This window comes from Nomia melanderi, chromosome 3, assembly GCF_051020985.1.
Source record: "Nomia melanderi isolate GNS246 chromosome 3, iyNomMela1, whole genome shotgun sequence".
Taxonomy (NCBI): Eukaryota; Metazoa; Arthropoda; class Insecta; order Hymenoptera; family Halictidae; genus Nomia; species Nomia melanderi.
Genome location: NC_135001.1, coordinates 5560383 through 5575925, shown reverse-complemented (window position 1 = coordinate 5575925; position 15543 = coordinate 5560383). Strand labels below are relative to the sequence as shown.

The 15543-nt window shown below is 40.5% G+C and overlaps 2 protein-coding genes across 2 annotated transcripts; one reads left to right on the top strand and one right to left on the bottom strand.

Moving 5' to 3' along the window:
- Positions 1-80: 80 nt before the first annotated feature.
- Positions 81-10181, top strand: LOC116432985 (solute carrier family 25 member 32). The gene is made up of 6 exons (XM_031990541.2): positions 81-527; positions 5249-5402; positions 5934-6186; positions 6267-6380; positions 6471-6616; positions 9437-10181. The coding sequence occupies exons 1-6, from the start codon at positions 422-424 to the stop codon at positions 9615-9617; spliced, it is 954 nt and encodes a 317-aa protein (XP_031846401.1). The 5' UTR covers positions 81-421; the 3' UTR covers positions 9618-10181.
- Positions 10182-10237: 56 nt separating this feature from the next.
- Positions 10238-12206, bottom strand: LOC116433002 (uncharacterized). Its single transcript, XM_076366139.1, has 5 exons — positions 12174-12206; positions 11267-11392; positions 10850-11037; positions 10658-10765; positions 10238-10578 (listed from the first exon to the last, which is right to left on the bottom strand). Exons 1-5 carry the CDS (start codon positions 12189-12191, stop codon positions 10437-10439), a joined length of 582 nt encoding a protein of 193 aa, XP_076222254.1. The 5' UTR covers positions 12192-12206; the 3' UTR covers positions 10238-10436.
- Between the last annotated feature and the right edge of the window lie 3337 nt (positions 12207-15543).

Sequence of the window (15543 nt, the reverse complement as noted above, 5' to 3'; positions counted from 1 at the left end):
CAGTGGAGCGCTTGCGCGTTTTGCCGACAGATGGCGGGCGCGTTCGAGAAGCGGAGACTGCGTCTACGATAGTCATTCAGTCAGACGCTTAATATAGTGGGTGCTTGGTGTCTGTAACGTTCCGTCGCGTTGCGTAATCGTTTAAAAGAGCGAGCGAGACAGGATAGAAGGAAAAATCGTGGTCGGAAAAATTCTGTCGTCCGTGCCTCGCGGTGCCGTCGAACCAGGCACACTGCCTCTCGTGGATCAAGAGATATGCCGAAGAGTGGAGTCGAATATTGCTGACGTGACAAAGGATGCGAGTGGAGGTCCCGTTGGAGGATCGGTAACGAAGGGCCAAAGCCAGCAGGAGCAATCTGGGACGGAACAAACATCGATAAAGACGGCTGACAATCCGCCGGAGACCACCACAGCGGCTCCAATGTTGAGTCATTTGAAATACGAGCATTTCATCGCCGGTACGTCCGGCGGTGTAATCTCGTCGTTGATATTGCATCCGTTGGATTTGATCAAGACCAGATTTGCAGGTAAGTCGGCTATATCACCGCTAACGACATAACGGTCCGATGCAAATGGCGGGTAGGTAGGTATCTAGCCCTCGGCTACCTGCGATGCACGTGCGCTGTCTTTCCTACTTGCGCACAGGGTCGCGTCATGGTGTTCTCGGGCCCTAGGTATTTTTCCATAATACTGGATGAAATATTATTGCAAATGATACACGGTTTCTTTGATTTAATATCGTTGCGTGTAACTTCCAAAATGTGGTTTCTTCATTGTCGGAGTTAGTATGTGAAATTGTATTTTATTTGAAAAGTATTAAAAATAATGAGGCTTCAGATAGTTCTATTTCAGTTTAGTTGAATTGGTTTTATGTTTACTGAGAAGTCTACGAACAGCAAAAATTTTGGACGATGCACTTTGTTTTGTACTGGTGGACTTAGATAAACTAAAAACAAATGTTTTTCGTCGGATATGGTTAGTTATGCTGTAACATTTCTTTCGTTGAGATTATTTTATCTGAATGGTATAACGTTTAATGTTTTCGATGATATTTGTATCATTTATTCTTGAAATTTTATTTCCGGTCTGCAGTACCAATTGAATGTACCCCCTCCTTGACCTCCTCTCGTCTAGATACCCGCAGGAAGCGGATTATTGATATTTTAGAATACACGTTTCTTTTTCTTATTCGTTCGGCTAACGGACCTGACGTATTCACCCGGAAGATAGTTGGACTAATTTTGTACTATTGTGAAACAGGAAGTAAAACAGACGGTGAATGTTATATTTATGTATTTCATGTTACTTTATGAAATTTCCAGGAAAAATTGTAGACGGGTGGGGTACTAAAATGGCGATACGGAAGATTGATTTATGCCAAACCGGTCGTGTATTAGCCTTTGTCTGACCGTATTTCAGCTGAAAGACGGTGTTTTCATAGTTAAAACTATTTTATCTCGACCCCGGATACATATTATGAGCAAACATACGCTATCTGGCGCTATTTAAGAACAATATGGCTTCAATGAACTAACGTTTAGTTATCGCGTGAATGATTGAGGTACGGCTGGATGACGTTACGGGTCGATAATCGTCTTAAATTGTATAGTAAGGTCTGACCGAAAAAGCACGTGGCGGCTTCGAGAAGAATCGAGAAGTATTTTCTGCCGGCCGGATTACATCAGCCATTTTCAGTTCTTTCCTAATTAATTTAAATCGTGGTGGAACTTACCACATAATTGCTAGCTGATTAATGACAATAAAATTCGGACTTCAGATTTTTTATCTACTTACGCAAACATTGTTTGGAAAATTATTAAAGAATTCTGTTTGACCATGCGTACTCTGTGATAAAAGTGGCGCGAAATTTAAAAAGAAGTACGCTATCGCCATCTTCAAATATTAAAATTATTATTAAAATTAAATATCGCTCGAATTTTCTATGTGTACGAAATCTCTAAATGTTATTCACATAACAAATTGTTTAAACTTAACATAAAACATAAAAGATTGTTTTAACTGAATGATACAAAAATAATATAAGAAATTTCTAGAGGAGTTACTTCAATTGTTGCTTACTACGTATTGTTAGTTCCAATGTTAAATATTTATTACTTCGTTTTCCAAAATTTGTAATTCAAAGCTGAAAAATGTATTTTTTATTGTCAGAGTATCAGTTAAGTATCATCGGTTGATATGCAAACGATTGCGCAACCTCGATATCTTTCGAAAAGCGAGTCGGACGAGCGGAGGCTGCGGGATTTCGGATAAAATGGAAAGTTGCTTTCGACCATGTTTCGGAGTGGAAAGTATAAATTCCAGTTGGATCGGGCAACAGAGTAATGGAACGCTGAGACTTGTGACGTGCTGATGGATTATCGACACCAACAATGCTACCGTCGTCCATTGTTTTCTCTACTTTGTTTGAACTCGATGAATATGTAATCCAACTATCGCCGCATTACGTTTCGTTCAATTCATAGTAATGCATTTCCATTTGCCAATGACAATATAGCCGATTATATATTTCTTGGAACGTTACGTAGCCAGTGAACACCGGATTTATAACTGCGGTGTAATTAGAGGAACGATGCAAATTACTAAATATGCCAACAATTCGATGAAGAAGTTATTTTAATTTTCAAATTATTCAATTTATAATTATTTTACGATCGTGACGCATTCCTTAAGAAATATTTTCTTCCGTTGTGAGCAGTAAAGGTGACCTTGTTAATATTATTGTGATCGGATGGTATATCCGTCGAACACAGTTCACTGGTTAAAGACGTTCATCATCCGTTCCTGATCGAACGAGTCTGCGGAAAATTTCTTGTGAAATTGTCTCGTCGCGACAGATAAAGGTTTCGACTAGATAACAAGGCTGCGAAATGAAACTACATAATGCGAGCGGCGACGAGTTTATCGGCCGTAGCTTTTAATCGTTTTGTTATCATCACGAGGTCGATGACGATGTCGCAAAGAGGGTTCATTTGCGGACGTATTTTCGTCGTAAAATCCGTTGGCCGTACACCAAACGGCAAGAAATTCCGTGGATTGCGTCAGAAACACGTGAGAGATCAAACAACGTCGGAATTGCGAATCCGTTTCCTCGCCTCCTTCGGACTCTTCGGAGTTCCCAACCGGAACGTGTATATTAAAATCCTCGAATCTATAAGAATCGTGTCCCAGCACCGTTTCGTTTAAAAATACACTTTCATCTAGGGTTTGCGAAACTCTATTGACATTACTCTTCGGGTTTGACGTTACACGCGGTGAATTTATACCTTTTGTTGGCAGAATTAGATGAAAAACGCAATAAACGCTTGGGAAAATACGTATCGATCAATAAATTAATTAATTCGTGTGCACGATGCACCGGGAATCCCTTAGGTACCCTGAGAATGCACAATTATAAGTAGATTGCGCACGCTCGTCTATATCGAGCTTCTAAATATCTTCAAATTTCAACATTTGTTTAAAAGCTCGATTATAATAGTGTTCATTTACGTATACATGCCCAGTTTTATTGCAAATGCGAGGGAATTTTGGTACGAAGTTAACAATGAGCTATTTTGGCCGTTCTTAGTTGGTTCCAACAGTTAAAAATCATAATTTTTAAAATATCTGCTGGTGTATGAAATGATGCATCGCCTTTGCATAATTAAATATGCGTCATGTTTTAATAGGGATTCTCTGGAGGAAAGTATTTGCTACTATACACGGCGCAGAGATTAATTTATCGCATCTGCTAAACAGATCCCGTGAGTTCCGAGAATTGTTTCGCGTGCTCACAGACCCGATTTCTTTGTTATTCTGAACGAATAAACTTGTTTAGATTTAACCTCTGACTTTATAATGGCGTGATAGACAAGTGATCAAAATTTCGAATAAAAGTTAGCAAATGTAAATGTTATTATAGATTAATTTTAGTATCTCGAGCATACTTTTCATTCAAATTTTAATAAGTGCAAAATTAAAAATTTACATTCACCTTAAAAATCGTACATCGTTTGCTTGTGCACGTTCTTTAATACTTTTTACGATACTCCAGATAATTTTCGTTGCCTGACAGTCGTATTTGCCGGTTTATCTGACTAAGTCACCGAGAACGGTAACCAGCGATGCAGGTCAACGGTGACCACGTGATGGCCGGGATAATAAAACAATAAGAAATCGGGCCAATACTAGACAGTTTAAGGAAAACTAGAATTTTAACGGAATGATTATTCCTGGAGATAAGGCGTTAATATGATCTTAAGTAGGCGATCGAAGACATCAATACGAAATGATGATACTCTAGTTTTCAAATCTACGATTGACTCAATTCGAAAAAAGATTTGCTAGTATCCGCAGACACGTCTGAATTTTAGGGACATCTAAACTCGTACAAACGTAAAAGTATGTTTACTTTCTCACTCGTTGCAAACAATATTGTAGGAAAAAGTTCGTGGGAGGCGAAGCTACAAGCCTTGCGATTCATAATGAGCCCACGCGGAATGAGATACCACTTTTTATTCCAAAGTTACGGAAGCTCAAAGGTTAACAATTTTTCGATTTCCGTTTGTAGATCCTCTATTTCCTATCATTATTCGTTAATCCCTGGAGTAAACGCGGGCATAGAACGTACATAGCGGTTGTGGAAGGAATCATAGGGCAAGAGGTAAAATCGAAACGAGGAACCGGTTTAGCGCGAGGAGTCGTCGCGTGGCCGGCGGCAATAGCAACAGCCGTGGACGATCAACCGGTACTGTTGCGAACCAGAGACAGGGAAAAAGGAAATAATCAGATTCTGCTTATCGCGTGGGGCTTCTTCGTATTGGTAGCGCAACGAGATGCGAAGCGGTAGACAGCACGCACCGACAGACGATGCGCGTGACCGTTAGGAGATTAACCCTTTGCACTTGGAAATTTTTCCTTAGAAATATTTAACCTTTTCTGATGAGATATATATGACAGCCTTTAAAACTAATGAATAACCAATGAAAAAACATACATGGCCTGGGATTATACGAATCCCTATTAATTTTAATAATCGATTTTTGTAGATATTTTTTCAAACATTACTTCTAATAGATGCGTTGATCTTATCAAATCGAATACAGTTGGGTAATAATTTAAGTTAGGTGTGAAAAGACGAGAAGTTAAATGGAATCTTTGAAAATCTGTGTCAAGATAGATCTACGTACCGTCGTCGTGGAGTTGATTAATACAAGAATTTATTCTTATTTCATTTATCTTTGATTCGCAGTGAACGATGGCCGTTCGCAATCCACTCCGCAATACAGAGGACTGCTGAACGCGGGTCGACAAATCCTTAAGACTGAAGGTATGCGAGGACTTTACAAAGGTGTCACGCCGAACGTGTTAGGGTCTGGCGGCTCTTGGGGTTGCTACTTCTTAGTGTAAGGACCATTCCCATTCCTCTCGATCAAAATCATTCGTGCTTTTTAATCTTCTCATAGTATATTTGGTCGACGAAAAACGTTGATCTGTTACTTCATTATTTTTATCTAAATCGTTCGTTTGTGTGGAAGACATTTTAGTCACTGAACTTTCTGTGTAACTAGATGTTCATTGATGATAAGCCCAAGGAAAGACTGTTGCTTAGTCCCATAATGTTATCGGTTTATTATCCAGTAGGCAGCGGATCAATGTGCAATAGAAACATTTTCCAAAATGATGGAAAGGATATTTCTTCTTTTAAAAATCAGGATAAGTTGAAAATAATTAAATCCTTACGAACAATTGTTTATGTGCACCTTATATTCTATGCAGTCGTATTTGTTAGAAATGCATAAAATCCACTGTCTGTTGCTAAGAGACTGAAAATTTCAGCATGCAGGCTTTCGTGAACCCATAAAACTAAACACTGTGAGAAGGTTAACGCGGTGTTCGCTTCTCAGTAATGGATAAGGATAATTATCTTTGTTTAGTTACAACACCATTAAGGGTTGGATTCAGGGTGGAAATAGTAAGAAGCCTTTGGGACCTTCAGTGCACATGGCGTGCGCAGCACACGCCGGGGTTATTACCTTGCTTATGACCAACCCATTTTGGGTAGTAAAGACACGTTTGTGTTTGCAATACAAGGAAGATAAGAATCTACCGGAAAAGTTTCGGTACAAAGGCACAATAGACGCGATTAGGAAAATTTACAGAACTGACGGAATCCGTGGTTTGTACCGGGTAAGTGGATTACATATGCAATTCAGCGATAAGAGTATACAGGAACGGTATTAATGTGAGTTTTATTGGCGTTTTTATAGGGTTTAGTTCCGGGATTGTTCGGTGTTTCTCACGGTGCTATTCAATTTATGGTGTACGAGGAGTTGAAAAACAGGTACAACACGTACAGGGATGTTCCTATTGACACCAATTTGGTAAGTTCAATAATACCGTGGTTGAAAGGCTCGACACCTATCATAAAAGTAATCTAATTGTAAATCTACGAGTAACGATTTCTGTTGCAGGATACATGGGAGTATATGTTTTTCGCCGCAGTTTCGAAATTGGTAGCTGCAGGTGGTACTTATCCCTATCAAGTAGTTCGGGCACGTCTTCAAGATCATCATCATAACTACAGTGGCACTACTGAATGCGTGAGAATGATCTGGAGGTTAGAAGGCATTAAGGGTTTTTATAAAGGCGCAACGCCATATTTTTGTCATGTTATACCAAATATTTGTTGCATTATTATCGTTTATGAAAGATTCATTGGCTCCTTTAGATAATATTAATCTAATTTTCTTAAATGTAAAAGAAGAAGGGGAAACCATATTAGTCTCATTGAAATATTTTATAATTTACCTGGATCGAGTTATGCTTCGATACTGGATTTGCCGAGCTCAGAGCCGTCGGCTAATTTAAAGAAAGTAATCAGCAAATCATTTTGATTTAAGTGTAACTTGTATTTCGAATTTCTGATGTCCTTTGTTAGTCGAAGGCACACTCGAAACAGTATTATTAGAAAAAAAATGTTGCTCTCGTACACACGTCTCCGTACAAATATCGAAAGAGTACTTGTGTTGCATCGAAGTATATACTTCTGCTGTACTGTTCCTTATTTCAAATTGGCATAAGTCAATTGAAGTGCTATGGTTGTTACTTAACACTAATATCTCTCTTCGCAAATATGTACAATGTGATACTCGATGGTTTTAAACATTACGGCTACTCAGTTAATTTAGACAATATTTCTGGAGATTCGTTTGCAAAGATGACTTATGGAACATGTGAATCTGTATTGCTGAGCATATTTTGATTGTACTCAGTAATAATATTTCATGGAAGTTATCGAATTACAAGTGTCTCGAGACTCTAGAGATAGATAAATAATTTTAATACTTCTGTGTACGGTTATTTTCGAAAGATATAGACACCGCAATACATTTTTTTTCTAGGGAAAATTTCAGACAGTCTCTAATAATAACATATATTTATATAATAACTTTACGTTCTCGTTATTCGTATTAGACGACTGTTTCATATTAACGATTGAATACTTTGTAACTATGATAAAAAATATACATGTACTGAAGGAATGCTATTTCAAATTTTCTCGCATTATACAATGTGATTTTTGAAATAGTAATAATTTATATCGATCGTTTAAGCATTATGTTTTATTTATTCAACAATTTGTGTGTGCAGAATAATTTCACTTGCTCTTGTAAAGCGCAAACAGAGAACTTATGTATCTTAAATTATGTTAAATTATTTTTCCTATTACGATTACTTATGATTATTCAATCTTGCGGCATTCATTGATCTAACATGTATCATAATTATTTACTTTCACGATAACACAATCAATAGCTCTGATTAAGGTAAATTACTTATTATTTTCCATTAACATCAAACAATTTTATTTTCAAATTCTCGTTCAATTGTGAACGCGTAACTAGCAGAAAGGTGCAATTTAATCTGAGATGGAAATGCGGACCGATAAAACGCGCAATAGTTAAATTTACAGTAAACGTTAACACTACTACACAAAAGACGAATGACGCGTATACTTATGAGTATGTAAGCAAGGATAACATGAATATTTTGGCGTCCTCGTGATCAGTGAGTCACGATATCGAGCCTCAATCTCGCATTGGGCACAGTGGATACGAATTTTGTTTAGAAATATAATGATCGTCCACAAGCGCATTGTTAACCGTGCTATCATTATGTTTCTTGTATACAATGACCTCATACCTCATTTTGAAGCACCTGCGTTAGATGGACGTTGCAAGTTTCGTTGTAGAGTCTGGTACTCGGACCAACAGGAGTGTAGCAATAAAATTCAATGTCATTGTAAATTGGATTAAGTAGACTCAATTTATTTATACGGAGATTTTCCGATTGAATAATTCACGGACAATTCCAATAAACACAGCAACGCTCTGATAACTGTTTCACGATTTGATTTAGTTACTGGTGCATTCGGTCTCTGCCTTTTCTTTTCTCACTGCACCGACGTTCCCCGAGAGGATTACGTTTCGCTGTACCCAAAGCAATACCTATAGAAGTAGACAAAAAAAAACATTTACACGAGCGAGCACTGAATGCACTAGTCACGATTCTTCGCATATTTTCCTTTGAATTTTGATGGCGACTCTCGACACAGTTTCGCGCCACTTACGTTCTATTTCTCGAACGCTTTAACAAGTAAATTAATTACTGTGGCGGGTCCACAGACGCTAGCGTGTCGGAATGTGTAAGTGGAGATGAGACGCTTTCATGTGTAAGTGTATGATTGCATATCATTTCGGTGGAACAGATGTAGTGACGCTTGTAGAAACAATTGTAAAAGCCTACAATTTTAGAGCAGCGCATCCAATTCAAGTACTAGCTCGCACGGCGGGGATACGTTTGGCTGCGTACCCATCCGCTTAGCTTTACCGTAGGTTCGTGTTACGTAGCATAAATTGTTCACATCTAGAAAAGTCTTCACCTGGGACTCGAGAAAGTCGCTAGATTCGTTCCACCGGGAGCAAACAAGTGGATGTGACCGCGACGAGATGAATCATTTGTGGAACTACCAGCAGTACGATTTTTGGACGTTATCACGTACGATTACGCATTGTATTTGTACCCATGAAATATCGCATGGATGCAAACCACTTGGATGAGAAATAAACTATGCAGAATTGAAGACTCTGTGAATTTTAAACTCCTTCATCCAGTTCTTTCTTTCGACGATCTCCTATCGACACGTTAAAAGTCATTCTAAGCATGAAATAGATCTCCATTCACCGAGAAGTAATCATTTATGTTTGCGCAATTGTGATGTACGGTTGCTTTCGTTTAACACCGAGTTTGATCATCTCTAAGACGACAAGAATCGTACGCCGGTTCAGATTTGATGGCAATGAGAATATCTACACACTCTACACGCGAGAAAGATAAGACGAAATAACGAAAGTGTATTATTGATGGTTAATTTCAGATTTGAAGGTTGGCGTGGCTTTTACAAGGGTCTGAGTGCGAACCTAACCAGGGTGACTCCAGCAACCGTGATCACGTTTATTACTTATGAAAATGTGCATCGGTATCTACAGGAACTGAGAAAAACGCACACTATCGAAGAAGATAGAAGGCACCAGCCGCTTTTGATTAAACAAACTTGACATTCAAAGTATGCGCGTGAAACGTTATCAAGGAAATCCGATGTTGCGTTTAATGTATAGATATTAGTACTTTTTTCTGTGGATCAATTTCGGGGACTCGACTTTCACTTTAAAACGTAATCGTGACGGCTGCGATTTACCAAATGAATACATACGCCACCATTGAATGAAAATGTTAATTAAATCGCAATAGTATAGTATAGTTTCAATTAGTTGAATCGATGGTTAGAAAACTTTATTGCAACCGTTGCGTCTATCCAGTCTTCTGTAGTGCTATGCACCGCACTAATCCTGCGGTGTCAGTTTTAAATTAAGTGTCAATAGAACGATCGAATTCTTTAGAAGTATTTTATAATTTCACTAATACCAAACTTATCGGAAACCTAATATTGAACGCTGATCATTCCATTTTCGAGTTGCACGCATTAGAAAATCAACTCAGTATTGCACTATTTATTCATTGAATCATTTCATTACTACGATGTAATATTAATGAATACGACGATAGAGAGGCTAACGTAATAAATGTGAAAGGGGAGCAATAAAAAGCGGAGATGCATTTTATGTTGAATGTCTTTTTACTGTTTTACTCACATTACTACTCATACAATAGTCGTGTATGTCTTCATGGTTGGGGAACGCATGAATTATATTCAGTATTCTGTAGTTTGTAACACTAAAATTACCGGTGGCCAACACGCGTATGTTCCTATGAGACCGGTGATCTCCGGTAACGTATAGGCTTGTAAGTTGTATAAAAAAATGGTAAACCACTTGCTGTCATTGTTATGTGGTTCTAGTATTAGCATCGTAACTTGTTCATCTATTCTCGTTGAGATCGTAGCGAGTGATCAATGCCAGAGGACTTCGGGGACATTTTGTATGATAATTATCGCAGTTTTTCGTGAATTCTGCTTCGATGACCTCACTTGGAAGATCTTCATCCTGCGAAGAGGATGGCCTGCTATCAAGAATCATACGATGGTCGTACGGTATATGAATTGTTAGTCGATTCATGTCAATCATGTACGTGTACTAACGTAAATAAAATTTGCAGAATATCGCCAATCACGCCGTTGCTGGTCAGAGGTTCGTGCGCTGTTTCGCAGATCATTTTTAGCAGGCAACCTTCCCCAGAATATCCAACACTGTCCCAAGTATTTCCAAGTATTATATCGTTCAATCTTTCTTTCCTCGACCAGCATCTTTCATCAAGTAACAATTTCACTTACCTTTCTAATTTGTTCACGAGAACGTGGTACGCCAGTCGCCGATCTACGCTGCGTTTCTTGAGATACGGCTCGTCCAAATAATAACTGGAGTTCCATTCTCCGGGTAGAGCGTAATTCGCCTCGAAGTACATAGAAAATAGCACCGATTTGTTTGGAATATCGACGGGCAGTCCGAGAGCGAAGAATATCTGAAAACGTGAGAATAAGTCATGGCCGAAATGATCACGATTCCCTTCGATACCGATGAAACGGTTCCCGTGCAACGCTCTTCAAAAGAAATCGCGCGGAGTTACGAGAACATTTTTAACGAAGCTATTTTCCGACTGCTGGAATTGCGAACTGGGACGCTAATATTGAGTTAATGGTTGCAGCTAGCCGTTCATCGATGAAAAATTAATGATTTATTTGGTGGTTTACCCCCATGCCGCTGCCCTCGGGGAATCCAATCGATCTCAGGTGTCTCGCCACACCGCGCGTGATGTTTTTTACCCCTGACACGCTCGATAGCCACGTAAAATAACACACTATCGCCTGGCTGAACATCTGAAATGAATACAGAATGAATCGTCGCGATAGAATTTCCATCTTTCCTTCATTTAACCCGTCAAGCTTATTAACTTCGCTCTTCTTCCGCGAATTTATGCGGTTTTATTTAATTATGCAATCGCTGTGCTCTTCTTCTTGCAAAATTGCCGGTCGATCGACCGATGAGCAGAATATTCCAGCGATGAAGCTTTCATTGCCAGCCGCAAAATAATAGAGCACCAGATTTTCTTTCGACTCCATCTACTAGCAAAGTTCCCTTGTAATTTTCATACCCCTTTTATAAACTACCGCTCGGCCGACAGTTTTTATCAGAGAAATATTCGAAAATTAAAAGTTTTACGCGCCCTGTTAACCTTCCCGATTCGCACGAGCTCCGTCGGAGATTTTACGATTGGTGTATCAGTATTTCTTACTTTACGAGCTCGTGTGCTCGGTTTGCCATAAGAACGCCGTAAAATTGCTTTACGTCTGGACAGGCGGAAGATTGATTTTTCTAATTCCTATTGTTTCGCCGGTTCATTACGAACGGTAGCGGTATTTTATGCATTTGCATTGTTCAACGATTACCTAATATTCAAACCATTCACGCAAACGTGGTGCACCTTTAATGAGCTTATTTACCAAAGAAGCGTTAACGAGCTCTCGGTTTCTATAAACGTCCATGATCTATTAATCACCGTTAAGTCGGTGTATTATTTTACGTTCACTTAAGCGAGATTTATTAGAGCAACTGCCAAGAGCCGAACTATATATTATACGATGTAAAAAATATGTTTACCGAAACGTAGCGCACCATCTTACGCAATCGACGGAACGATTGGCTTCATATTCTTAAACGCCCGCGCGTGCAACATTCGAGGAGTGTTTCAACGATTTATAAACTGCCCGCGACGCAAAAATGAAAACCGTGGAATTTCGCGGTGCGTTAACAGTTTGCACGCGTTAACGAGCCATAATGATCGACCCACCGTTCGCGCCTAAACGCGCAGTACACAAGAACTCGGTCCTTCATCTAGCGCATCTACTGTACAACGCGACTTCAGTCTCCACGCGGAACCGATTTCGCTAAATTGACAATCTCCTTCCCTCGCCGCAGCAGGACCTACTTAGCACGAGGGGTGCGTTCATCAGCCGCGGGTCATTTAAAACAGTTCAAACGTGCGGCCATGTACAGCTCAATATGCATTAGGCTGGAATTGCATTAATCATCGAATCGCAATGCGGCTGTTTCCACGTTGTTTAGCGCATTCCGGATTCAATGGCGAAACTTGTAATTATTCTCGGGCACTTTGCGAGCTCGTCTCGCCGCTAACCCCCGCCGGTCGAATAATAGCGTGAAACCCTCTGTTTCGCCGGTAGCCGCGGGGCTTAGATATCTAGGACGAAGTTGCTCGCGGAGAGCCGCACACACTGCTGGAAATACATCATTGATTAGCGCCGGGATGAATTTACCGTCTGCGGAACTCTCTCCGCGACCTAGCCACCTTCGACTCACCTGCACACGGATTAATACGTTCACTGTCATAGTAGTTATGGCCGGAGCATCCGAATTGCTTGGAAACAGCTACGAAAATCGATGTCGAATAAAAATATTTGGTAACTTGGGTAGCTGGATAACAGTGTAACGTAAGAACCATGGTACCGAATCGTTAATAATTATTTCCAATACCATTTATCTTTGCTACAAAGGCGTACGCGATATATAAAACACTATTCTCGTGGCAGTTAACGTGTTAAACTCCTGTTCCGCGGTCGTTGTAGACTACATTAGCGCGATAATTAGCGCGACAATTAGCGAAGATTCATCAGTCGATCGATGCGAGACGTTTCGCTACTATCCTCGGATCCCGGGGCCGGATTTGATCGAACGGACTGAATGAATCTTTTTTTTTCTGTTTTTTAGCTCGTTGCTTGAGCAGCGTGGTTATGGGCGTTAACGGAAGAGTCGACGGCACGGGACGCGGGGGTGGAGTAAGGGTGACACACACCGGAGACACGGAGAAAGAATACACGCTGGAATCCCGCAGGGGAGAAACGAGAATCCGCAGAATTTCGTTTCAGGATGTTGGAACGCGGAACGATTGCAGGCTTTCCGCTGTGCACGGGTTGCAGTTTCCAGGATTGTTCGACCAACGGTTCGCAGATGGCGGCTGATGGTTGGTATCTAGGACCTTCAGCCCCGCCCATCCAATTTGAACGGGGACCTTTTCGTCGGCGTCGCCGACCGTCCCGGTCAAAATTCTCGAAGATTAACCACCCCACGACTACGTTAAATCCCGTATCGTGTGCGGCTGGGGGTCAGGGGGCGGGGGACGGGCGTTTCGATTAAAGTTTTCCAGCGTAACGCCGCACAGTATTATTCCACCCCTCTCGAACGGAGCAACGATCCTTCTTCTGCCCGATTGTTTCCATGCGGTGAGTAGATAAATTGAATGGCTGCTCGAGCGTATTTGAGTTCTTCTGGCATTGCTTTCTGGTTGCGAAAGTAGTTTCTTTGGTGGTGGTGTATGCAGGGTATTGCAGTAATCGAGGCGTAATTGGAAATGGGATGTTCCTTAACGAATAAATACAAAGCTTCTTTTTCAGAGGAATTTTAGTACGGTAAATGAAATGATACGTTCACCATCGTCCTATTCAGTTGTTCTCAACGACTGTTTATCCTCGATCGAAAATGAAGGTGTACACGAAGTAAATTCGTAGTAGCCGTTAGTTTTCTCCACGCAAATCGACCGTTTCCTGGCTGTCGAGATGCTTCGTACAGATGCGGCGAGCTGCAAGAAATTATGAGCGCAAGTAACACGCGGTCGTTATTACTAATTACCACGATCAAGCGTTGCTTATACGCGCTTTCTATCGTTTACGTCGTCGTTGAAAGCGTTTCCGGCGTTTTCGATTAAATAAAGGGATGAGTTTCGGTTGAGTGGCAAACAACGGAATTACGTGGTACTCGTAAGGCGTACCAGCGTACACACGGAACGCATATCCCTGTGAGGATGTCGCGGGTTAAGATCCGCGGAAACGGATACGATCCTTTTGTCTGCCGTCGCGATCCCACGGCTGGAAGACAACGGACAAGGCGAACGGTTGTAACGCGGATACAGCGAACGGTAACTTAACAATTAAATTATGTCCCGGGAATTACGGGGAATGCCTTCGACAAATGGACACGACAAATTCGGTTAGGAACTTGGCACGAAGCGGTTGTCCGCAATGAACGTAGTTGACAGAGAGTTCGGAGGCGAATTCTTATTCCGTTTTCATTTCGATGTTCGCTATTTTCATTATCTAGATACGACGACATGAAATTTTCCTTTCCTTGGAGAATTTATAGTTTCTTGTTCGCTCTAGGCTCAAAGCAGAAGTCTTCCTCTGTTCCTAGGATTCGTCAACATATGCAATAGTAAATCTCCATCAGTATATGGTTTTCGTATTGGAACGACTCTCCCGATTCAGGCGAGGTTTCCCCGATAAGAACCGAAATTCCATCTTAAACATCTCGCGACTACGTAACAGAACATCGAACAGTGTGTTTTTTCTTAGGCGCGTCGAAACGCGTTCCGCCGTCTCTAGCCCCCCTTCGTTTTGTGAGTGATTAAACTACCGGCGTCCATGCTTCTCCGTTTTTACCCTGCTTATCGTCCAAATGAGACGAAATGGAATTGTTCGGGCCTAATATGACGAGAACGAGAATCTCGCGAGAAAGTGGCAATTAAAAAGCGCACGTGAAAGAGCGGCGAATATGAAGACCGCGCGAACGATTCAGAGGAAAGGGTAGCGTTTCATCATATCGCTAATTTGGTATTATGACAGTCGCAAAGAGTCAAGGATCGAAACTGTAGTCGTTCGAAATAAGTTAACCATTTTCAATAGATATAGTTCAATAGAACATTCGAAAGTTTTTCAATAGAGACATTCAATATTTTCCGATTAGACAAGATAATATTCTTTGGAACTAAGTAATGAGAAACCGTATTTCAATTAAGAAACAAAGCTATTTTATTCCAATATTTCGCCCATTGTATTACACAAAGCTTAATATTCAATATATATAACTTTGTAATTTTGCTGTATCAAATTAATTGCCGACCGAGGGTCGTCTCTCGATTGCAAAGGGTTAACTCACCTCTTTTTTTTCTCGGAATTGAAAG